Source organism: Nilaparvata lugens, chromosome 11 (genome assembly GCF_014356525.2).
Source record: "Nilaparvata lugens isolate BPH chromosome 11, ASM1435652v1, whole genome shotgun sequence".
In the NCBI taxonomy this organism is placed as follows: domain Eukaryota; kingdom Metazoa; phylum Arthropoda; class Insecta; order Hemiptera; family Delphacidae; genus Nilaparvata; species Nilaparvata lugens.
This window is the reverse complement of record NC_052514.1, coordinates 4,926,874-4,954,441: the sequence shown is the minus strand read 5'-3', so window position 1 is coordinate 4,954,441 and position 27,568 is coordinate 4,926,874. Positions and strand designations below refer to the sequence as shown.

The window sequence follows — 27,568 nt, the reverse complement described above, 5'->3', positions numbered from 1 at the left end:
GAGCGTTGACCAAGAAGTCTCTTTCAAAATCTTCAAGTAAGACAGACACAAGTCAACAAGCTGAACCAGTCGTGGAGATAATAATAGGAGAGAATTCGACATTGGCAGAAGGAGAATACATGACCAAGAGGACAGGTAAAAGCGGAGACAGTCTGATCATTGGATCATATTCACCCCCTCTTGACGATGATTATTTAACAAGATTTCATTATGTGTGAGTATTATTCATACCATAATCTCAGTTGTAGCTTCTCGATTGTGGACTGACAAACATTTCATACAAAGTAGTTTCAACCTCTTCTATCACTTCATTCAAATCCAGAGAGCATAGAATATAAAAAAATTAGGAAGAGAAACAGTTTTGGGTTTATCCTGTTGATTCTCTCCCAATATTAATTTATATTGTGATTGTGGGATGAATAAATACCTAAAATTCTACAAAAACATCATAAGAGAATGTTAGTCTACATCCTCTACTCTGTTATTCCGTCTATTGCTTCATTTATGGAGAAATAACACTATACATGAATATCAAATAATCATCATCACCTCTTCAATCACTCTTATCTTCCCATCCTATTTGTATACATTCAACCTCGATTTTTTTTCATATACAGGATGCTCTGAAAAATCATTAATTACATACAAAACGCATGAAAAAAAGACAAAATCTGTTAAGCCCTCTACAAATGTAATTGAGGATTATTTTTTTTAGAGGTTGCGTTTGTCTATTATAGACTCATTTTACATACTTTCTACAAGTTATGTGATAAAATATTTTGTGTTTCTCGTACATTTAACATAGTAAATTTGCTTCAAACCATGAACGAGCTTGTTTTTTGGGACCAAGTTTGGCGTATTTTGTCACATATCTTAAAAACTGTAGCAACAGGTCTGGAAACGGTTTTATTCAATTTTTCAGTTCATCTCACATAGAGTACGCTGAATTGTACATCTTAATTGACAGCCAACAAATACCCGTAGGGCAGGGGAACTGAAATTCAGACGAATTATTTCACTCTGTATAACTTGGTAACTAAGCATTTTCGGACCTATGTTAGTTAGAACTTTTTTTTCTTTTTTTGATGTGAGAAATCACGCCCTGACTTATGGGTACCTTGTTTCAAAACACTCTTTATATTATAATAGCGAGTTTAATTTTCAGCTGAAGCTGTCTCTTGCATCCCACATGCCATCTCACTCTATCCATCCAATCTCCCTCAGTTCAGTTTTTGACTTGCCTGGCCTGAATCTATCAAGTGTTCAGCAAATGCCGACTTCTGTATATAATTTTAAGATTTTAGTGCTTGGATATGTTCTAGAAACCTGATATGGAAATTTCTACCCGTTTGTCCGATATAGAATCTGTTGCAATCACTACATTTAAGTTCATAGATTCCAGATTTTACAAACTTATCTTGTTATACATTTGAATTTTGATTTTTTTTTTATCATTTTGAATGCATTATTTGTTGTCCTATAACCTAGAATGAATTGATTTTTTGTAAAAGTTTTTCTTATAGCTTTATTAAATATTGTGTTATATGGAGCACAAAATGAATATATTCTTTATTCCCAACATTTTCTTGATTATTTTGAGTTCTATTCTGTATTAATTTCCCCTTTTCGTTTGTAAATCATTCTATCAATAGTTTTGGTATTATATCCATTTGTTATTGCCATATATTTTATTATGTTCTTCTCTTTTCTGTAATTATCTTTTGACATGGGAATATTTATTAGCCTGTGTATCATTGAATTGAAAGTTGGAATTATTTGTTGCCAAGGATGATTTGAATCTCTAGGAATTATACAATCTGTTTGTATGGCTGTCGACGACAAAATACAGTATGAATACAGTAATTATGTGTAAGAGTTAATCTGTCTTGTCAATCATAGAAGCAGTCACTTTTCCCCCAGCTCGTTCATGTTATTTTCTAGAATTCTGAAGAATAATGTAGTGATTCTGATAGATTGTTCTATTGATTTGAAGGTGTGAACTAGCGAATGAGAATGGACTTTACAATGAGAAAATTGAACCGGAGATCTACAAACGGACATCAGATAGCTACGAAATGACGGGAGCTGAAGAGAAACAAAAGCAAGATCTATCTGAGAATTTTATACGTATCAAGATGGAAATATGGAAATGCTCTAAATCCCAGGTAACGTTGCGAAAAGACGCTCAAGTGAAGTCATGACTAAATTTCACCTCGAATCCAGCTTTCTTCCAAAAACACATTGTCACTCACCGAGTTATAACAGGATTTCAAACATGCATCATAGTGCATGCGTCGACAATTCTGTCACTGATACTGCAAGACTCACACCACATTTTTTAAGTATGATCACGCAACTGAAACAACAGCCAAAATAAAGGATCTACTAAATTTGAAACAGTTCCTGACAAACCCTTATGCTCAGATATTCTACAATTTACTAGTATCTGAATCAGGTAGAGAAGATGACGATGGTTTGCTGACAACCCTTCAATTGATGAAGCTGAACGACTGGCTAAACAGATCAGGGTCCTAGCCACATTTTGTTCAAATTTTTTTATTACAATTTCCTTCATTAATTAATGTTTTTTATCATTATGAATGTATAATAAATACAGCAGAAACAGCATATGGATATTTTTTCATACCCTGTTTTAAGGCATTTAAGCAACTTTAAACTTTGAAAATGGAATACTGGAACTTTTTACTTTTGGGCCTTTGTTCGTTTGTAGCCGTGTCAGGTCCACGTTATAACGGCAGTGAGGAAAGATAGCAAGTCAAGGTTGCCGATCCTCTCTGTCTTGTTAATGCCTTCTAAAGACGGTAGCTGATACAGGTTTATTAATATAATATTAACTGTTTATTCTCGTTTAAAAATCAATTATATCTTATTAAGCAAGAAATCATATTTTTCAATTATTCAATAATGAATTTTCGCAATCAAGATGGAATATTTTGTTAATTAATTATTAAATCTACATTGTTAGAAACCGATCTGGCAACAGAACAAAGCGAGAAAGAGATAGCGTAATTCGCTTTGTTGAATGATATACAAGGAGTAGTGAGCTCGCTTCCGCGGTGGTAGTTCAAGCCACACCAAAAAACGTCAGCTAGCGGTAGTTTGGTTTTGTTTTTGTTTTGATGAGTGTGGTTCTCTAGACGTCTGAGTCCCGGTTTTTAGGGGACAAGTAGACGTGAGCTATACCCGTCTAGTTGTATCCTCTCTCAGGAGGTGACAACTAGTCGAGGGGACACCCTGTCGTGAGGGTGCGAGGTGTCAAGTTGTCGTTTACGGTCGGGACTAGTTGACACCTCCGGTCCAGTAGGTGTCAAGTAGTCGGGGTGACAACTTGACGGCAGTGGCATAATTTTACGAGGGTACAAGTAGTCGTCTACGGTCATGACAACCTATCCCCTCGATTCCATTCCACAACAAATCACCATTCCGGCTGGCTCTTCATTTGAAAGTTGGAAAATGAAGCCAAACTATCAAGTTCTATATGGAAAGGAATTAAGATTCCCAATTTTGTATTATCAACATCATGTCTTTGTGAGTGAGCCTTCTCAACCATGGTGCAATCAAGAATAAGTATAGAAACAGACTGGATGTTGATAGAGCCTCAAAATATTTGTCTAGCATTAGTGACAAGTTATTTGTTTGACAAGTTATAAGTTATAAGTTTGACAAGTTATTTATAATTTGTGAACAGGTTATAAAATTTGTTTGAACAGTGTTTGTGAGTGTAGAAGACACAGACACAACTTGAAGATTCTCATTGGCCTTCTTATGGTCTGATTGCAATCTGAGCGCCAGTGTGTATAAATAATTATTTATCCTCATATTAATTACTAGACTTCATGTAATACTGTACCTCAATTATTGATAAACCAGACTGATAGCTACATCTGCCATATCATTGATGAATGAAAATTTCACTGTCCTATCATTAGGCTCAGTTTACTCCTAAACGATGCGTCTGACGGGAAAATATAACTAAGCAAAATGTGTTTAGAATTGTGTTCTACATCTGGTTCAGTCATCAAAAGGGCTTATTATTATTTGTTTTCTGTTTTCAACTAACTCGAAAAAAATTGTCCTAAAAATAGCAAAGATGGCGAATATCTCCCGAACCGTGCGTTTGACGGGAAAATGTTACTGAACCAAAATTGCTTGGAATTCAATTCTACATCATAACCAGTAATGAAAATTGCTTGATCCCTCCTCTCTACGCCGCAGGGGTGTAAGTCGTGTCAACTGGTGCTCTGTAGGTGATAAGTAGTTGGGGTGACAACTAGACGGCTACCCGCGGGAGCGAGCTCGGTGTGGCCTGCTCAATTTAATAACATGGAAAGCGAGTTTGTTGTGGCATGCGCTTCAGTTATTCCTTTGTTTAATTTTTCAGATTAGACGAACTCATTATTTTTTCTACTTTATAAGGAATGAATTTATCAGCTTCAAGGAGATCCGTGATATAAAGTACGTCGCGGGAGTGGAAGTTTCACTAATAGATTACTCATCTGATGTGAGAAGAGTTAAGGTGGTCGAGACTAAGTACTACTATCGCAAGGACCATACGGTTCATTCGGACGTGCATGTAAAAGCCTCGGCACTGAATTTCGGTAAGTCTCAAAACTTACTAACAGTATTTTGTGTCCAACTATAAGGCTTACATGATATTATCATCGGTGAGTTTTACTTCTCAAAGTCAGTGGAAATTGAAGGAGAGCGTACTTGTAACATTTCAATCCAAACCAATCCAATCAATTTCAATTCAATCCAATCCAACTTTCCCCCAATTCCCCCTTTTGGAATTAGAAAGACGACAGCTGGTTCACCCTCTGCTACCCCCTCTTTGAATTGGGAACCCTAAAAATGTCATTTCACACACTGCTGATCTTTTTTGGAATTTCAAGGACACAGTCTGCGTCCAAATAAACCCCCCCCCACACTGTGGGCAACCCTGTAATATTTTCCAGAATCTATTGATTGTGATATTGATACAGAGGGTTCAGCTAGTTCTATATTATTTGATAAAATTAATTTGTTGATTGAATAATAATAAGTTTGATAAATTTCTTAGTTCTATATAATCTTGTTAGTATATAACAAGCCTTTTGTTATTTTCTAGCTGTTTGATGATCATTGAATAAAAGTAATATGTTCACTTATGTAATATGTTACTCAATGTCCGTGTTTTTGTTAAAATAACAGAACCTCTTAGTGCCGGTTTCCGAGCTCGAGATTTAGCTGAGTTCTAGACTTCAACTGGCTTAAAACTCTGGAGTCAGAAAATTGGCTTTCCGAGTCAGAGCGCTAACGTAGTTGAGGACTTAATAGACTCTGGAGTTTAGAGATCATGTTAGACCATGGAGTTTATAATTTCGCTTTCTGTGTGAAGGGCTTATAAGTCCAGGACTTGAATTAGATTCTCGCCTCTTTCCGAGTCAAGGATTTATCAAAAATCGTTAAGTTCAGGACTTGAAACAGCGTGATTTTAAACCCTCGACTGTGGTAGGGTTTAAATTCAAGTTCTAGACTTAACTGAGCAAACACAATTCAGTTATTGTTTTGAAGTGGATAAAAAGCCAAATAGATGTCATGGAATACCTTATTATTTGGATTAGTCCATCTATATTCATAATTTTCAGTTTGCACGTTCATTTTGGAATATAACTGTATCAGAATTATGCGTAAAAAACTAATCTCATTTTACGACTGTGACATAACCTGAAAATGTTCAAGCAAAATAATACAAGGATTACATTGGAATTTATATTCCAATCTGAATGTTATTAATCAATGTCATATTCAACATGGAGGTTGGTAGCACTGGCTGCCTCGATTGTTTGCTCTAGTGTCGTGTCTGTTATTTTTCATATTTTAAAATGTTTTCGATAGTTTTTCATCAATAATCGATAGATTTTTCATAAAAGTTAGTGATGGACTTTCAGTAATGTGTATAGAAAGTTTGTGATTTATTGGAACTTGGATTTATTCAGAATTTCATTTGTTTCTAACCTAGTGGACATTGCAAGAAATTGACAGTTTGATTACACTTTTCGAGCTTGATGAACCTTGAACCCTCTGCTAAGAACCTAACGGATATAAATTTACTCTCGCAAAAACTGTCTCTAATGATTACTTAATTGTGAGAAGTGATATAAAAAGGAACACTCCTAAACGCTGTTGTTTTCCGTATCAATTCTTACCCCATCTGTTGCTTGTGTTACGATTGACTGTGAAACATCGTCGGAGTTATCCTTTCTGCTGTTACAGTGTTCAATTATTTTCTCTCTCAGTATCACTCACCCTCTCAATTTCACCGGCTCAATAATTCCTTGTTGTTTTTAAGCAGCTCAATTTATGTGCAACTGATAGCGTTCTCCTTATCTTGTTTTCATACGTGTACAAGAGTTGCCGGCTGACGTGACTGCTAGCAAAATAGGTAGCGTCTTTCCGTTGCTATGACAACGCTGACTGTCGACAGTGACCACCAGTTTTCTTATCAGTGAACTTTCTCTTTCAATAGAACCGGTGTTTTTACTTTTCATAGAGACTATGAAGCCAATGACGACTCGTCAAAGGCGCGAAAATTTGATTCGCGCGCAATCGGAGCTCAATAGTTTAAATGGTGACTTAATCAATGCTGATGTTGTTGAACTGGCAGTTAATGTTAGGGAAACACTCTCTATGATAGCTGAAAAATATTCGAATAATGCAATAGTTGACTTGATTCCAAATATTATCGGAGTCTTAAATAAACTTGACAGTTCTATTTCGGAGAACAATGAATTGAGAAACGATCTTATGGAGATCTCAGTTGAAAATAAACAGTTGGCTAAATCCTTGAGTGATGAGAGGAACAGAAGAAAGGAATGTTTTGAGGACACTTTGGTCAATGAAGGGAGAGCAGACGAGGAAATAAAATTGCTGAAATCCCGCATTGTCAGTCTAGAGGCAACTAAACGCAGTTTGAGTGAAGAGTTGAGAAATAAAAATGCTATTATAAATATAATTCAAACAGAACAAAATAGTTTTTATGATAGAGGAGATATCCTTCTGGAACAAGATTCAATTAAAGATACGGACTTTATCATATCTAAAAAAGTTGTTAAGCCTAAGAATGGACAGAGAGAGAGTAATCCAATCGTGACAGAGAATAGGTTTTCCGTACTCTCTTCTAACACATCGTCACCTCCTTTGATGCCGGATAAGTTTAAGGTACAAGTTGAAGTTCACCAACCCCCCTCAACGCGAGAAACAACTCACTTGAAACGCCGTAAGAATATCACCTCCAAGAAGAAACAGAGAGTTACTTTTCTAACTGATAGTCAGGGAAAACAGTTCTGTAAACACACGAGAGACCTGGGAGATGATTTTGAAGTTTTAGTTTCCACCAAATCGAGTGCTAAGTTGAAAAATGTTGTTCTTGATAGTTGTAGTTTGATCAAGGACTTTACTGAGAGAGACTTTGTAATTGTATCGGCGGGTTCAAATGACTTACATCGCGGTGAACCGTTCAAGTCGACGTTAAACCAGGCAGTCCAGTCTCTTGCTGATATAAACATTCAGACTAATGTCCTGTTATGCAGTGTACCCTATCGATACGATGATTCTACTCTCAATGAAAATATCTGTAATGCAAACTTGTACTTATCCAGTGCGGTGCGGAACTATACAGGTAGACTTAATATTGTCTACATGGATATTAATGCGTTCCTCGTCAGATCTCATTTTATGCGACACGGGCTTCATCTCAACCGGCGTGGGAAACGGACTCTCGTCAACCGACTGACGAATTTTGTGAGAGACTTTTTCAATGCTCGCCCTGCATCCTCGAGAGCTGAATTATTAGCGGAGAAACACAATTTACTTACGCGCAACTCTCACAAGTCACCTGACTCTCCTGTCTTTCAATGTCTAGGATCATATCCAGTCACACCCAGCTCACCAGCCCCTCTCCGCGCGCAAAATTCAGTCATCTCTGTACTGACAGAGAAATCACCTTCAGTTGAAACCCTCATCCAGATCTCCTATCAATCACTGGATGAAAACAATTTTTTGTCAGTTCTCCAAACAATCCAGCTCGTTTTTTAAACGGAACATTTTAGATTCTAAAAATAATCCTAATATTTTTTCTCTTATGTATTGTAATGTTCAATCTCTGAATAACAAAATCACTGAGATCGAGATGATAAATCAAGAGAGGGATTTCGATGTGCTTTGTCTTTCTGAGCACTGGTTAAGGAAAGAAATCATAGATCTAGTACAGATAAGTGGGTTTCTATTGTTAACTGCCTTTTGCAGAACCTCTTTAAAAAATGGTGGGGTTGCTATATTTATTTCCAACAAGTATTCGGACCATGTCCAGCCTCTTGATTTGTCATCTCATTGTCTTGAATTACACCATGAATTTGCCGGAGTTATTGTTAAAAAATTAAAACTTCTCATCATAGTGACATATAGATCGCCTAATGGTAACCTGGAATTATTTTTCAGTGCTTTGGAGAGACTTATTTTATCTCTGAATAAATATAAGAAAAATAAATATAATATTATCGTAGGTGGAGACTTTAATGTAAATATTCTATCAATGGATTCTAGAAGGTCAGATTTAATAAATCTATTAGAGTCCCTGGATTTACATCTGACAAATTTTGAGGCAACAAGACATAATTCTGCACTAGATAATATAGCTACTGATTTAAATCCTGAAGATTTTAGTGTTAAGGTTGACCCGCTAGCACTAGGTGATCATGATGCACTATGTTTCTTTGTGAGATCAAATTTAAATTCGGGAAATTCTGGTAAAAAACAGAGTTTGCAGCCACAGAGTTTCAGGCCAATAACCTCAAGGGCATTGCACTGGTTTTGCTATAGACTTAGTTTGGTCGATTGGACCAGAGTAACCATTCATGACAGGGCTGAATACAATTTTAATGCATTTTTCAATAGGTTTAACGGTTTGTTCTTGGACTCATTTCCAGTTGTCAAACGTAGACCGGATATTTCCAATAAATCTAAGGCTAAAAAGTTTCTCAATTCACCGGCTCTGAACATACTTAAGAATTACGTTTTGATTGCCTACTATAAACTGAAAAAAGAAGGTACAGAATCAGCTAGGTTGACTTACAATAGTATTAAAAAGCTATACAGAAGTGAATTGAAAGTGGCTCAGTTAAACCACAATGCGAATTTGATTGAAGCAGCTAACAATAAATGCTCAGCAGCTTGGAAAATTATTCGAAATAATTCCAAGCCCGCTAAATCTACCGCTACTTCTATCTCAACAAAGGAATTCAACAAACACTTTATCAGCTCCATTGAGAAAATTTATAAAGATATTGAGCCGTCACAAATTTCTGCTGTTGACCTGCTGAACTCTTCCCCAAAAACGCAGGCAACTTTTGTAATAAAAGAAGTAACCTGTATTCAAGTCCTCGAAATAGTTTCTAGAATGAAGTCTTCCACCACCAAAGACATATATTCTCACTCTAGCTCCCTTATTAAGAAGTAATTGAATTCATTTTACAGCTGCTCACCACAGTTTTAAATGCATGTATAAAATCATCAGTTTTTCCATCCTTGCTGAAACATTCAAGAACCATCCCGATTCATAAGAAGGGTGACATAAATTTTCCAGATAACTTCAGACCAATCTCCATCCCACCTATCTTTGGAAAAATCCTAGAATATATTATCGCAACCCAACTCTATGACCTCCTTGAATTAAATTGCTTGTTTACAGATTCCCAGTATGGTTTTAGAAAAGGGAAGTCAATAATAGACGCTGTGCAATCAGTTATAACCGAAGTTGAGGAGGGCTTTAATAGTAAAAAATACACAGGATTAATTCTATTCGATCTAAGTAAGGGATTTGATGTCGTGGATCACTGCATCTTGTTGAATAAATTACAGTTTCTTGGTGTCCATGACAATACTCTTAAACTTTTAGAATCCTATTTGGAGGGTCGTACTCAGTCAGTGTGTATTAACTCAAATATTTCTGAGCCACTTAATGTACCACACGGAGTACCTCAAGGGTCCATACTGGGACCGTTATTGTTTCTAGTGATGATGAATGATATAGGATTGAATATTTCATCTAAAATAGTTTGCTATGCTGATGATTCATCTTTGGTCACAAACGATGTGGATCTGGGTGTCCTCCATCAAAAAATGTCTAGCTGTAGGCTAGAAAAATGTCTAGGGTGAGGCTTCAGACTGGTTTAGAGCAAACCGCCTGTTTCTAAATACAGCCAAGACTCAAACATTGGTGCTTGGACTCAGAAAGATTAGTGAGGGAGTAGATAGTGCAAAGCTTCTGGGCATAACATTAGATCAGAAACTTACATGGATACCCCATATTGAAAGTGTTTGTTAAAAATTAAGTAGGGTTTTATATCTCCTTCGCAGTCTTAAGGACTGTGTTCCTTCAAATTACCTGAGAATGTGCTACTTTGCCTTTTTTCAAAGCGTTTACACGTATGGTTTAGTCTTATGGGGCTGCGCCCCAGAGGTTCAAAAAGTATTCTTGCTCCAGAAAAAAGCTATAAGAATTATATGTAACGCTACTTATCTGGAGCATTGTAAGCCATTGTTTATGAAGGAGAAAATTATGACAGTGCACAGTTTGGTAGCTTTCAAACTTCTCCTCCAGATAAAGAATAATTTAGGTTCTTATAGCCGCAGAGTGGCATTCACTGTCATAATACTAGAAATAAGACAAAAATAGATATACCATATACAAGACTAAAAAGAATATCAACAAGTCCAAATCAAGTTTCATTGAAATTATTCAACACATTACCCGAGATAGCCAGGAACCTACCAATGCCAATTTATAAGAAAAACCTAGAGCGCCTACTATTGAATAATCCTTTATACTCAATTTCAGATTTCTTCCAACTACCAGTGAAGGACTATTTTCAAGTCAAGTAGGTAGTGAAATAATTCAATAGGCTACTAATCATGTAAATGTACTTAATTGTTCTTCCTCAGTTTTTCATCTAATGCAAGACAATTTTGTATTTATTCGATACATTGTTACTTTTTCTGTATTGTCAAATCAAATCGTACTAAGTGTAACTTTCACTGTATAATTCAAAACTTAAAACTATGTATTATATTGTTGACTGACGTTTCCGATAGCATTGTATGTATGCATTGAAGGAATAAAAAGCATTCTTATTCTTATTCTTATTCTTAAATAATAATAATAATATAATAATAACAATAATAAAAATTATTACTCCAGTTTTTTTTCAAAACAATTATAAAACAAACTCAATAGCCTAATGAAATTTTTATTCCAAAATCACTGGTTAGGATCAATGATCAATAATAGCATAATGTAAAATAAAATGTTTATTCATTCACCTTTTGAAGGTTTTGCTTTGAATAGGCCTACAAAGAAATCTAAACGTATTTTTACAAAATAGTTTGCAGAGCATGCTCATTTGAATTGTCCCGCTGTAATCAGCTGTTTCCGTTTTGCTATAATGCTAACAATACAACAGCAAAATATTGTGAATTTCCCTCATGTTTACTGCGTTAAAGTCCTGGACTCAAAAAAGTCGAGAACTTGATAGACTCTGGAGTTTAAAAGATAAAATCGTGACTCAGAAAGTCAATTTAGACCCGAGAGCTTATTTTAGTTCTGGACTCTGTAAGTCCAGAACTTATAGATCCCGAGCTCGGAAACCGGCCCTGTATGGGGAGGTTTGGGAGTGATTGGAAATTTCAAACCTTTAGATGATTGATAAATAGAATTGTTTGCTTTTTGTGATTGAATAACATCAATTTCATCCTTGAAAAATATAATAATAATAATAATGACTATAATACCGTTTATTTTTCAGAGTTACGACTCCAAGTGCGTGATCGACAGACCACTTATCCAAGACCAGGGTAAGTAATAATAATTCAACAGTAACCTGTCTCATTAAAATCCGCGCTCAGATTCTTTCTTTGCGGATGCTAATCTTTCCATAAAATGTAATTTATAATTATGTTTGTTAACTGTTTTTGAATGGAAATGAATTTGATTTGATCAAAAAGATTTATCAAAAAAAAAAGTTATAGAATGGTTGTGGTATGATAATATTGAGCTAAAAAGCTGCGTACACATATACGCGCTTCCAACCCGCACCGAGCACGCTCCGCCCTCGTACCGCCCTCGTACCGCTCTCGTTCCTCCATCGGACCTCAGTCGCTCCACCCACGCACCCATCATGAACGTTACGGAAGATGTTAGATCTTCTCGCGTTCCCCTGTCGAACCACTGTTGCTCGCCGGTCGATCATCAATCGCTCTGCTGGAGTGACGTTCGGTTGCTGAGCAGAGCGAAAGTCTGAACGCACCTTTAGGCACCTCAACAGCAGTTCATCTCAAGTCCAACATAGCCCAGGATTCATGAGTTGTGAAATCGCTTCCCGGTGCTAAGGAACCCACCTAAAGCTGTAGGTCCATTCATCTCTCATTATTATCCGCCTCATCACTCATGCACAAGCTTAGAGCTCACGTGGGTATCACCTCACAAGAAAAAATCAAGCTATTAACTTATTCATTACAATATAGGTTCCGTTTTAAGGTGGGTTTTCGTTTGTGCGTATCCGCGTTCAGCTGCGTAAGCGGTTAGTCAAAATAGCAAATCTCCAAAACAATAAATCGTATATGTTTGTATAGTATTCACTCAGTTTATATCGAACGTCATTCTATTTAATATATTAGTGATTTCAATACTGAACACGGGATCAAGTAAATGAATAATTTATTTTACAAATAGATTCAATCTATTGTTTTTGATAGTTGCTATTGAGCCAAACGCATACGCAGCCGAACGCGGATACGCACAAAACCCACCTTAAGGCTGTGCAAAGGCTGAAAATAAACTTTCTACTCGAGATATTTTTCAAAGTTTTTTGATTCGTATATCATCAAGCTATCAAAATGAAAAAGTTTTCTCAGGAAAATATTTTTTTTTTTATCATTACTCTTTGAGATATGAGCGCCTAAAGTTAAAATTTTTGGGACAGAACATTTCAAATTCGGTAAGAGAAGAATCCATGAGATTTAGAGGATAGATTTTTCATGGTATTGTTGATTTAGTAAAACAAAACTTTTCTGAAAATATCAATTTTTAAGATAGTTATTCAGTTTACTAAAAATAACCAAAAATAACTTTCAGTTGAGTTATTTTTGGTAAATTGAATAGCTTTTCCAAAAATTGATATTTTCAGAAAATTTCTGTTTACTAGATCAACAATACCATGAAGAATCCATCCTCTGAATCTCATGGATTTATATCTTACCGAATTTGAAATGTTCTGCCCCGAAAATTCAAATTTCAGTCGCTCATATCTCAAAAAGTAATTATCGGAAAAAAATGTTTTTCCGAAAAAACCTTTTCATTTTGATAGCTTGATGATATACAAATAGATAAACTTGGAAAAATGTCACGAGTAGAAAGTTTATTTTTAGCCTCTGCACAGCCTTATTGTAGGCCCCATTCATTAGTAGGTTTCATTATGTTTTGTTTCATTGATTATATTTATGCAAGTATAAATTTGACTCTTACCTGCACACAGGATTTCTCCTTGCCGGTAATTACGGATTGAGGTGATAGATATTTCAATCATCAACCTGCTACTGAAAAAACGGGCATCACGTCTTACAGTTATAATAATGTTAATAAATAATTATTATTGATCGAAAATACAAATTCCTCAATGTTGTTTTCCATAATGAACTGATTATTATTAAATCACTTTTTGCTATTGAAAAGAACGACTATGGTCCAGTCAACGGAAGATTATAGAGGGAAAAGTTTTGAACACAAATTTTGACCCAGCAGCACTTTTGAGGATGATGATAAGGGGGTAAATATATCAAAAGTCCTCACCCCCACCCCCTGTGATAAGCGGTTGGTTTGAAATTACCATATTTTGGTTTTTTGCATATATCTCGAACAATATGCGTTTTTCGAAAATTATTGACGAATAATAAATTTAAGCTAACAAATTAACCTACAAGGTTCATCCGTAATATTTTTCCATATCTCTCTTAGTTTTCTAGATATGAGCTCTTGAAGGTGTCACAATTTGACAAGTAACCCTCACGGCTCCGATTTTCCCATTTTTGGCCTTATAACTTGTTAACGATTGATTGAAAAGGTTCGCTCTTTTTAACAGCAAAAACTGATTGAAAATTTCAAATTAGATGCTGTAAACCAATTTATTTGCAGAAATAAAAAATTTACAACATCTTGGAAATACATAATAAAAACAATACAAATTTGACAACATGGGAAAATACTATTACAAAATAAGATGAAATGCCAATTAAGTATTTGCATCTCGAAGTACTAGACCTGTTTGAGATGGTAATATGAAAATTTATTACAAAACTAGCGCTAAAAAGTAGTTACTGAGGCCAACAGTCGCCTATGAAGTGACACATATTACATATCGGTATCGATGATTTATCAATTATAGCTTTCCATCATTAAATTTATTAATTTCCATCAACAATTGTAATTTTTAAGAAGCTGAGGGAGTTACCATTGATAACTTAGGCTAGGCGCACACCAGTTGGTCAAGACAAGACAAGACATGATCAGACACGTTCAGTCACAATACTTCACATAGTTGCTTATGAAGACATGTCTAATTGCAATGACTAATCAGTGTGAGTTGCGTCATAAGCAACAATGTAAAGTATTGTGTCTAAACGTGTCTGATCATGTCTTGTCTTGTCTTGACTAACTGGTGTGCGCCTAGCCTAGTGGAAGCTCGAGATTTGATGATGGAAATGTGTTAACAGATTTGCGTTCGAAGTAAAATCGCCAGACGTCAGTCGTCGGAAGTCAGACGTCAGTCGTCGGAAGTCAGACGTCAGTCGTCGGGAGTCAGACGTCAGTCGTCGGGAGTCAGACGTCAGTCGTCAGTCCGTCAGGAGTCAGGAGTCGTCAGGATTCCTTTTCTTGAGACTGGGCCCTTCTGCAACCCCGAATACGGACATCATCACGGCTGAGTAAGTGCTCCATTCAATTTCAATAATTCATTTGCCAATTTAAAATCTGGTGTGAATAATGTTATTATTTCAATTGCAAGCTGTTGGCAACTGTTGACTCTATTGAATCATTCACTATGAAGAGATAGCAGACTTCGTGTGTTTGCAGCACTATTGTCCTGTCACCAGCTGGCTCAGATCTTAGAAAAGTAAACTTGAGATGCGCGGGAACACTAGCGTCAGTTGATCAATTTTCATAACGGCAAGGAAAGTTGTGTGAGTGCGCCATGCCAGATTTTTTGAATAAATTACGCATTACAAGCTGTTTCAGAACTCGATTCTCAGGCATTCGCAGAACATGGAAAAATTAGAAATTCTTTGTTTTTTCATTATACTGAGGATGGGCTCTACTTCCATATAGACTGTCTCATTGGTTGCAATTTTCCAGACTCCATTCTTTTGATAACTTTTATTTATGATGGTTCTTATGGACCGTCTCTCTGTTTTGCTCACCTGATCTGTCTTGTTCTCATTTCTGATTTCAAAGAGAGATTCACACGCATAAAGTTCTTCTGGACGGAGTACACTATTGTAGTGGCGAATTTTTGATTTTATAGAGATACATTTTTCATTGTAAATATTCCAAGTAAAATGTTGGGCTCTCTTCATTTTCATTATTTGATTCTCTTTCAATCTGAATTGAATAATTTCTCCCAAGTACTTGAAATGATCAACCACTTTTAATTATTTATTATTAATTTTGACCTGGTTCACACAAAGGATCTATTTCCAAAATTACAGTTTTCTCATACGATATTATCAAACCAATCATCCATTCTACATTTGATGAACATTAAATTTTAAATATCTATGTAATTACAGTAGAAAGTCAATAATCCGGATTAATTGGGACCGGACCCCATCCGGATTATCGAAACTACGTTAAAAAGCGGTCAGCACGAACTATTCAAGAAACAAAGCTGCTAAAATTGCATATTTATACAGTATTCAATTATTGGTAGGTGGAGTATAAGGTAGTATATATACATTAAAAATCTGGTGTGGCCCACTCACACAACTTTCCTTGCCGTTATGAAAATTTATCACATGACGCTAGTGTTCACGCGCATCTCAAGTCTACTATTCCAAGATCCAAGCCAGCTGGTGACAGGACAATAACGCTGGAGATACACGAAGTTTGCTATCTGTTCATAGTGAATGATTTGATAGAATCAACAGTTGCCAACAGTTTGCAATAATTGAAATAATAACATTTTCTCAAATTTCGAGCTTATTTTAAATTTTAGGTGAAAATGTTACTGAATATTAATTGTAGAGATTTCTATGCTCAATCTTTTCCACTTGGAATTTTTTGTTTGAATTGTATCTGAAGTCTGATAATTTGGAATCTAAAGTCAAACTTTGCATAGATGGGTTGAGCTCCTGGAATTTTTACAGATATGGGACTTTTGGCAGTTGTAAGAGCTTATCAATGAATATTTTTGGTATAAATTTGATCAAAATCGTTGGAGCCGTTTTCGAGAAAATCGCGAAAAACCCTGTTTTTGACAACATTTTCGCCATTTCAGCAGCCATCTTGAATTGCATTAGATCGTAATTGTTCGTGTCGGATCCTTATATTGTGAGGACCTTAAGTTACAAATTTCAAGTCATTCCGTTAATTGGGAGATGAAATATCGTGTACACTGACGCACATACACTCATACACACACACACACACACACAACACACACACACACACACACACACACACACACCACACACACACACACACACACACATGCAGATCAATTGGGTATTAATCACTTTTTTGGACTCAGGGGACCTTGAAACGTATAGAAATTTAGAAATTGGGGTACCTTTTTTTCGGAAAGCAATATTCTAATAGGGCAAGGAAAGTAAAAACACTTTTTTAAAGCACTGAATAGTATTTCATTTACATCAACATGTGTACAACGCACAGTAAAAACACCAGACACTACATATTTCTGTTTTAAAAAATCTGGTGTGGCGCACTCACACAACTTTCCTTGCGATTATGAAAATTTATCACCTGACGCTAGTGTTCCCGCGCATCTCAAGTCTACTATTCAAAGATCCAAGCCAGCTGGTGACAGGACAATAAGACTGGAGACACACGAAGTTTGCTATCTCTTCATAGTTATTAAAATAATAACATTTTCTCGAATTTCGAGCTTATTTTCAATTTTAGGTGAAAATGTTACTGAACATTAATTGCAGAGATTTTCATGCTCAATCTTCTCCAAATTTTTTTGTTTAAATTGTATAATATGAAGGCTGATAATTGAGAATCTTAAATCAAATTTTGCATAGATGGGGCGGAGTTCCCGAAATTTTTACAGATATAGGACTTGTGCAGTTGATAGAGCTAAATCAATGACTATTTCAGGTATGAATTTGATCAAAATCGTTGGAGCCGTTTTCGAGAAAATCGCGAAGAACCCTGTTTTTGACAACATTTTCGCCATTTCAGCCGCCATCTTGGATTGCATTTGATCGAAATTGTTCGTGTCGGATCCTTATAGTGTGAGGACCGTACGTTCCAAATTTCAAGTTATTCAACTGGGAGATGAGATATCGTGTACACAGACGCACATACACTCATACACACACACACACACACACACACACACACACACACACACACACACACACACACACACACACACACACACACACACACACACACACACACACACACACACACACACACAAACTACACACACACATACAGACCAATACCCAAAAACCACTTTTTGGGACCCATGGACTCATGGGACCTTGAAACGTATAGAAATTTAGAAATTGGGGTACCTTAATTTTTTTCGGAGAGCAATACTTTCCTTACCTATGGTAATAGTGCAAGGAAAGTAGAAAACACACAAAGATACAGTATAGCATTAACAATCCGTTCTCTAAAGGTGCATACAGATTTAATCGTCACGAACACATACGTTCCGCTTTTCATCAGCTGATTATATATCAGTGACATTATAGATAGATACATAGATAGATAATATCTAGATAGATAATATAATATAAACGTAATATATATTATATACTACCTTTATATTTGGTTAGCGTCAGACAATTCAAATGCATGAAAAAAGCAAGTAACTATTAATGTTACATAAAATTTATATTATCTATAGTGATGTTCACGTTATTATGACAGTGTTTGATTAGCAATGGTATTGCTATCCTTGTCTATCATTCAACAAAGCAGATAGCGCTATCTCATTCTCGCTTTGCTCAGTTGCCAGATCATCTTTTAACAATGTAGAATAATTTATAATTAACAAAATATTTCATCTTAATCATTAAAATTCATTATGAAATTATTGAAAAATATAATGTTTTGCTTAGTGAAATATAATTAATTATTGTTGAAATTGTTGAAAATAATGCTGAAATGAGGTTCACTTTATAATGGCAGTGTCTGTTTAGCAATGATATTGTTGTCCTTGTCTATCATTAAACAAAGCAGATAGCGCTATCTCATTCTCGCTTTGCTCAGTTGCCAGGTCATCTTTTAACAATGTAGGATTTATAATTGACAAAATATTTCATCTTAATCATTAAAATTCATTATAAAATTATTTGAAAATATAATTTCTTGCTTAATGAAAAATGATTGATTATTGTTGAAATTGTTGAAAATAATGCTAAAATGAGGTCCACGTTATAATGGCAGTGTTTGATTAGCAATGTTATTGCTATCCTCGTCTATCATTAAACAAAGCAGATAGCGCTATCTTATTCTCGCTTTGCTCAGTTGCCAGATCATCTTTCAAAAATGGAGAAATTATAATTGACAAAATATTTCATCTTAATAAATGAATAGCACCCAGGAAAAACGTTAAAGGGCCATTATCTCAAATTTTACAAGAACTAAAAAACGTTTCAATATTGATTTTTAAAACTTATCCTACCAATAACTTCTAGTAAAAGTTATAAAATTTATCAATAGATGTCACTACATGATAGGCAAGAGCACAATGAACGTTTTTCCATAAAAAATCGAGTACTCAAATTTTGGCGCTAGTAACGTTTTTCCTGGGAGCTATTCAAATTATGAAAATTCATGATGAAATAATTGAAAAATATAATGTATTGCTTAGTAAAATATAATTGATTATTTTGAACGAGAATGAACAGTTAATATTGCATTAATAAACCTGTATCAGCTACCGTCTATGGAAGGCATTGTCAATACGAGGATCGGCAACGTTGATTTCCTATCTTTTTCCTCTGCTATTATAACGTGGACCTCACTATATCAGACAGAATAACAATCATTGCTTGCTTGATTGGGTAGTATCATCCAACTGAATGCTTTGTTTTGGAAGTTACCAGAGATACAGTATTTTTACTTTCCTTGCCCTATTACCTTAGGTAAGGAGAGTATTGATTTCCTAAAAAAATTTAGGTACCCCAATTTGTAAATTTCAATACTTTTTAAGGTCCCCTGATTCCAAAAAAGTGGTTTTTGGGCATTGGTCTGTTTGTGTGTATGTGTGTGTGTGTGAGTGTGTGTGTGTGTGTGTGTGTGTGTGTGTGTGTGTGTGTGTGTGTGTGGTGTGTGTGTGTGTGGTGTGTGTGTGTGTGTGTGTGTGTGTGTGTGTGTGTGTGTGTGTGTGTGTGTATGTGTGTGTATTTGCGTCTGTGTACATGATATCTCATCTCCCAAGTAACCGAATGATTTGAAATTTGGAGCTTAAGGTCCTTACAATATAAGGATCCGACATGAACAATTTCGATCAAAGTCAATTAGAGATGCTGGATAAAATGGCAGGAATTTTGTCAAAAAAGGGGTTTTGGAGACTCTCTCAAAAACGGCTCCAACGATTTTGATCAAATTCATACCTAAAATAGTCATTGATAAGCTCTATCAACTGCCTCAAGTTCTATATCTGTAAAAATTTCAGGAGCTCCGCCTCATCTATGCGAAATTTGATTTTAGATTCTCAATTATCAGGCTTCAGATACAATTTCAACAAAAAAATTTAAGTGGAAAAGATTAAGCATGGAAATCTCTACAATTTATGTTCCATAACATTTTCACCTAGAATTGAAAATAAGCTCGAAATTCGAGAAAATGTGATTATTTCAATTGAAAACTGTTGATTCTATTGAATCATTCACTATGAAGGAATAGCAGACCACTTGTGTTTCCAGCGTTATTTTCCTGTCACCAGCTGGTTCAGATCTTTGAATAGTAGTAGACTTGAGATGCACGTGAACACTAGCGTCAGGTGATCAATTTTCATATTGGCAAGGAAAGTTTTGTGAGTGCGCCACACCAGATTTTTTTTGCGTTGACACTTGATTCAGCTATTTTGGCTTCTGTCATGAAAGACGTTACTCATAACACTTTTTTCAAAGTTGCATAGGATTTTGGTTGATTTTAAAATCTACAATTTCAAACATCCATTGAACGTTCATGCAATGTCAAATCCACAATAAGAATTAGATATTTATTCAGTCATGTACAATATTATTACACTTATGTGAGACGGCACAAGGCTTTTGCCCAGAACATACTGTCCCTTCTAAAATTTATACTAAAATTCATTGAGGAAGCCAAAAAATCATCTATTCAAAATTTGATGAACATTCAATTTCAAATATCTTTATAATTAGTATGATAATGATTAAACAATATCTATGAATGTTCTAAAACAGTTTTAGACGTTTTAACCTTCCGGTAGCCGCGCTCTACTCAGTCACACGAGCAGTCGCGTGTTGTATTTAGTACAACATCCAATTTTCCAAGTGTTATGTTTTCTGTTTACTGTAGATGTGTGGAGAAGCCAGTCTATTGCTGTATTTCCATAAGGTCTATAGTTTCAATCAGGTACTTGTTGATAAGAATACTGCGTGAGGTCTACTGTTCACAGAACTACTAGTAATTAATTGTTTAATTTATACTTTTTCCATCTTTTTGGATTATTTTACGCCTATGAACATTTGGATGATTACCATTTCATAGCCTAATAAGGTACATCAAGCAAAGCCATCAATTCTGTGTTGTTGGTTCGTTTACAGTCCCCGTACAGTCTTTGCCTATCTTATGCACAGTGCGACTTATGCACTGTCGCGACTAAATGGCACCTAAAGACTGAATCATTGCTCGGTTGATACTGCAACTGAGTGGAGTGATGGGGGAAAGTTTTTATATGCATAGGTGACTCATTCACTGACACCACCCCATTTAATAGTGTTGTGCAGCAAAAAAACTGACACTGTTGTACCTTTTACAACAGCGCGACTGCCGGAAGGTTAAAGCTTTTTTGAACGTTATTTATATGAATACGTCTGTGCTGTCTGGGAAACTGCCGTGATCACTAGAAAGTTGAAAATGCAAACTGCTACTTCCAGATGTGAACCTATACAAGGAATGAACCCGGCGCTACGTAGGCCAGAGGTGTTCAAAGTATTCAATTCGAGCAAACAGGGTTCGGCACCAAACGAGGATCAAAATATCTACGCCAGACTGAGTGACAAAGAATTCGACGACCATTTCATCATAACCAAAAGGAAGTTCTGGAAGTGTAGGCCTACACCAACTACTACTACTACTACTAGTAAAAGTACTAGTAAGGGCAAGGTGAGGCTTAAACAACTTCCTCTCATCCGTTTCTTCAATCGATTGATCAATCAATGAATCAATCAATAAACCAATCAATCACTCCATTCAAGACAATGTATATTGTACATGAATGCGTCTCATTCTAACTAAATGGTAACAATCAAAATTTGTTAAGTATTCAACAAAGAAGAAAAGAAACATAAAAAAACAATAACAGCCAAGAAAATTTCAGTTCCCCTGATAAAATTCTCCAAAACTTCAAGTTTTGGGGGGGTCAAGGTGGTGGAACGATAATAATAATTTATCTGAGTGCTAATGAATTGCAACCAGAGGAGTTCTTTTGCATTTGCACTTCACTTGAATTCAATTCAAGATGGCGAAAAAAAATGGTGGATAATTACTAACGTATACATAGTTATTATAAAAACACTTCAATTGAATGAGCCACTTTTTTACAAATTATTAGAAATCAAATTGAAAAAAATCAAATGTTTTTTTATTCCTTCAACTATTTACAGTGAAAAACTCAATATCACGGAACCCCTCCACAAAGACTAAACGTCAAATTAAAAAGTCCGAGAACGGCTTAATATCTCATACACAAAGATAATTTGTCGGTGGGTGTGATTGGGGATCCTACTCAAATTGAAAAAACTACTTCATAATGACATTAAAAATCTGGTCCGCCATATTGAATGCAACTTCATTTTTACTTTCCTTGCCCTACTACCATAGGTAAGGAAGGTATTGCTTTCCAAAAAAAATTATGGTACCCCAATTTTAAGTTTTCTATACGTTTCAAAGTCCCCTGAGTCCAAAAACATGATTTTTGGGTGTTGGTCTGTGTGTGTGTGTATGTGTGTATGTCTCTGAACACGATAACTCTATTCCTAAATAACCGATTGACTTGAAATTTCAAACTCAAGGTCCTTATACCATGAGGACCCGACAATAAAAAAATTCAATGGAATTCAATTCAAGATGGCGAAAAAAAATGGCGGATAGTTACTGAAAAACATGTTTTTCACGGTTTCCTCGAAAACGGCTCTAACGATTTTCTTCAAATTCATACTATGGATAGCTACTTATAAGCCCTATCAACTGACATGAGTCTCATTTCTGGGAAAATTGCAGGAGCTCTGTAATATTCTTGAGAAAAATGGCGAATAATTACTAAAAAAAAACATGTTTTTCACGATTTTCTCAAAAATGACTAGACTGATTTATTTCAAATTCATACCCTGTATAGTTATTTATCAGCTCTATCAACTGGCATGAGTCTTTTCCTTGGAAACTAATGTGGTCCACCCCATCCTTGAGAAATGGACTTTGTAAACTCCTTCTCGTGCATGAGGTAGGAAGGTACTAGTACAGCAGTTTATAAAAAGAACATGATGTAGTCGAGATATTTCATCTGTAGAACAGCTGTTTTGACGACTTTTTAAAAAAATCATTGAATTTCACAATTTACACAAAAGGAAATGTACTCTGAAAACAATTATATATACACATATACAGTAGTCTTATCGTAATTTTTAAATATTAAGATAAAGAAAGGAAAAAGAAAAAAGAAAAAAAAAAAAAAGATGTTGTCGAATTCCACTATAACTATAGTGGAATTCGACAACATCTTTTTTCTTTTTCCTTTCTTTATCTTAATATGGAGAAGTTCCACAATATCTCTGATAAAAGTGTTAAATTTTTAAATATGTTGCCGCCAATCGTCATTATGTTATCCGTCTAAATTATTCTCGTTTAAGAATGAGGCTCACAGTTCGATGAGCAAGGAGAGTTGTGTGAGTGAACCACACCAGACTTTTTTAAATAGCAGGGTGGTCGTGCGATACATGATTTCGATAAGGAATTTCAAGGAAAAATGAATGGTGGAAACCGCATATCGATATCTCAAACTGTTTCGGAAATATTCACATTATTAATCAATACTATTCAAAGCAGAAAAGAGAGAAAAAAACTGAGAACGGCTTCGTATCTCATAAAAAGAAGTGATTCCAAGATGGGTGTGATTGGGGATGTTACTCGAGTTGAAAATACTACTTTACTATGATTTTGAAAATCTGGTCCGCCATCTTAGATCCTCCATTTTGAATGCAACTTTATTTCTTTAAATAGGAAGGTGGTCATGCGATATGGCGGATACAAGATGCAGGACCAGATTTTTAAATTCATTATGAAGTAGTTTTTACTTTCCTTGCCCTATTACCATAGGTAAGGAAAGTATTTCTTTCCAAAAAAAATTAAGGTACCCCAATTTCTAAATTTCTAATTTCTCTATGTGTGTGTGTGTGTGTGTGTGTGTGTGTGTGTGTGTGTGTGTGTGTGTGTGTGTGTGTGTGTGTGTGTGTGTGTGTGTGTGTGTGTGTGTGTGTGTGTGTGTGTGTGTGTGTGTGTGTGTGTGTGTGTGTGTGTGTGTGTGTGTGTGTTGTGTGTGTGTGTGTGAGAGAGTGTGTGTGTGTGTGTGTGTGTGTGTGTGTGTGTGTGTGCGTCTGTGTACATGATATCTCATCTCCCAATTAACGGAATGACTTGAAATTCGGAACGTGAGGTCCTTACAATATAAGGATCCGACACGAACAATTTCGATCAAATGCGATCCAAGATGGCGACTTGAATGGCGAAAATGTTGTCAAAAACAGGATTTTTCGCGATTTCCTCGAAAACGGCTCCAACGATTTTGATTAAAGCTATACCTGAAATAGTCATCGATAAGCTCTATCAACTACCACAAGTCCATTTATCTGTAAAAATTTCATGAGCTCCGCCCCATCTATGTATGCAAAGTTTGATTTTAGATTCTCAATTATCAGGCTTCAGATACGATTTAAACAAAAAATTTCTAGTGGAAAAGATTGAGCATGAGAATCTCTACAATTAATGCCCAGTAACATTTTCACCTAAAATTAAAAATAAGCTCGAAATTCGAGAAAATGTGATTATCCAATTATTGCAAACTGTTGATTCTATTAAATGATTCACTATGAAGAGATAGCAGACCTCGTGTGTCTCCAGCGTTATTGCCCTGTCAACAGCTGGCACGAATCTTTGAATAGTAGACTTGAGATGCGCGGGAACTCTAGCGTCAGGTGATCAATTTTCATAACGGCAAGGAAAGTTGTGTGAGTGCGCCACACCAGATTTTTTCAATTTGAGTAGGATCCCCAATCACACCCACCCTCAAAAAATTATCTTTGTGTATGAGATATTAAGCCGTTCTCAGGCTTTTCACTCACTCTGTATATAGAGATGGTGACTGCGATTCTAGACTATGTAATAATTATGTATACAAACACCTTGCAAAAATCGGGTCCTCTATATTTCTCAACTCCAATTGAACGTGGACCCAACTTGAAAATATTAAGGCAATGAGTGTTGAGAAAATTGAATTATTTTTTTTTTGTTGAATAGACCAGTGAGTCTGAGCCTATCTCCTTTCACCGTGTGATGCATGAGGTGGTTGGTAGAATACCAGTTAATCTGGTCATCCCTGGATTTGGCATTGAAGAAATCGTAGCGGTACAGATACCCAATCAAGAGGCAAAGACAGTCCTCTTCACAATAGTTGACCATTTCTACATGCATGACTTGAGCCGAATAACCAAAGGTAAGTTTGATTTCAACAACTAAAATATTGAAAAGCTGATATTTTTATTATTTACTGATTTATCCCATCATTTGACATAGCACTAAAGAACCACTTGCCTGTGGTTCATGTCCAATATAATTAAATATTAATACTAGCATAGAGAAACAATAGTGTAAGTAGATATCCCATGGTATAGGGCGTTTATGTCGCAACTTTCACTGTTATCTCAAGCCGATTACTGTCGATTATTGTCGATTTTTACTGTTTCTACCGGGTAAGAGTGTATGAAGCCCACGTTAATAATCTCTACAAACATGTTTTCAGCTGTCACTCCGATATTCAAGAAACAAGAGCGACTAACTGCAATCATAAAATCGTCGTCAGATTCAAAAGAAATAATGTGAGTTTAAACATTTTCCAAATTTTCCAACATTATAGCTGTTATCTATAAAAGTATATTAAAATTAAAAGTAAAAATATATATATAAAAGCGAAATGGCACTCACTCATTGACTGGATGACTCACTCACTCACTCGCAGAACTAAAAATCTACCAGACCAAAAACGTTCAGATTTGGTAGGTATGTTCAGTTGGCCCTTTAGAGGCGCACTAAGAACGGATTTGGAAAAATTTCCAAAGATATGATAAAGATGTGATGTCATGAATATTCTATTAATACCTGGATTCAACAAAAACAAAATATAAAATGCTTGAAAAATTCAGCGATTGCAAGTCACATGATTATAAATAGTCAAAATGGCAACCTCGGCTCCTCGAATAATCCAAGCAGTGTTGCATTGCAGCCTTTCTAAAGGCATGCAGATGCTTCAGTTGAAATATTTCACTGGAATATCTTGTAAATCTTCTTCTTCTTCTTCTTGCTTTCATGGATTAGGCTTTTGCCTGTTCCGACTCACAACAGCATTCTTCAAAAAATTTAAATGTTTTGGAGGAATATATTATATCTAAAATTTATAGCTTATACAAGTATAAAATGTAAACTTGTAAATCAAGTATTAAAATCTGGTGTGGCGTACTCACACAACTTTCCTTGCCGTTATGAAAATTGATCACCTGACGCTAGTGTTCCCGCGCATCTCAATTCTATTCAATGATTTGAGCCAGCTGATGACAGAGCAATAACGCTGGAGACACACGAAGTCTGCTATCTCTTCATAGTGAATGATTTAATAGAATCAACAGTTGCCAACAGTTTGCAATTGAATAATCTTATTTTCTCGCATTTCGAGCTTATTTTGAATTGTAGGTGAAAATGTCACTGAACATAAACACACACACACACCACACACCACACACACACCACACACACACACACCACACACACACACACACACACACACACACACACCACACACACCACACACCACACACCACACACCACACACCACACACACACACACACACACACACACACACACACACACACACACACACACACCACACACACACACACACACACACACACACACACACACACCACACCACACACACCACACACACACACACACACACACACACACACACCACACACACCACACCACACACACACACACACACCACAACACACACACACACACACACCACACACACACCACCACACACACACACACACACACCACACACACACACACACACACACACACACACACCACACACACACACACACACACCACACACACACACACATACACACACACACACAACACAACACACACACACACACACACACACACACACACACACACACACACACACCACACACACACACCACAACACACACACACACACACAACACACACACACACACACCACAACACACACACACACACACACACCACACACACACACCACACACACACACACCACACACACACCACACACACAACACACACACCACACACACACACACACACACACACACACACACACACACCACACACACACAACACACACCACACACAACACACACACCACACACCACACACACACACACACCACACACACACACACACACACACACACACACACACACACACACACACACCACACACAACACACACACACACACCACACACACACACACCACACACACCACACACACACACACACACCACACACACACACCACACACACACCACACATACAGCCCAATACCCAAAAACCACTATTTTGGACTCAGGGGACCTTGAAATGTATAGTAATTTAGAAATTGAGGTACCTTAGTTTTTTAAATTGTTTTGATAAAAATATTCATTTTTTAACTTTATATTGATTGTATTTGCTCACACTTTCATAGCAA

The 27,568-nt window shown here is 36.0% G+C and overlaps 1 protein-coding gene across 1 annotated transcript; it reads left to right on the top strand.

Moving 5' to 3' along the window:
• Position 1: 1 nt before the first annotated feature.
• LOC111055212 lies at positions 2 to 25,651 on the top strand. The gene is made up of 8 exons (XM_039437458.1): positions 2 to 214; positions 1,994 to 2,165; positions 4,403 to 4,619; positions 11,862 to 11,910; positions 14,824 to 15,033; positions 21,436 to 21,664; positions 25,070 to 25,265; positions 25,572 to 25,651. Exons 1-8 carry the CDS (start codon positions 120 to 122, stop codon positions 25,649 to 25,651), a joined length of 1,248 nt encoding a protein of 415 aa, XP_039293392.1. The 5' UTR covers positions 2 to 119.
• The last annotated feature ends 1,917 nt before the right edge of the window (positions 25,652 to 27,568 follow it).

Excerpts from the sequence above, each read along its gene's own strand:
- LOC111055212 (XM_039437458.1), top strand. The coding sequence starts at position 120 with ATGACCAAGAGGACAGGTAAAAGCGGAGACAGTCTGATCATTGGATCA. Across the intron at positions 11,911-14,823 it reads ACCACTTATCCAAGACCAGG|ATTTGCGTTCGAAGTAAAAT; the intron begins GTAAGTAATAAT and ends ATGTGTTAACAG. Across the intron at positions 15,034-21,435 it reads ACGGACATCATCACGGCTGA|ATGTGAACCTATACAAGGAA; the intron begins GTAAGTGCTCCA and ends TGCTACTTCCAG.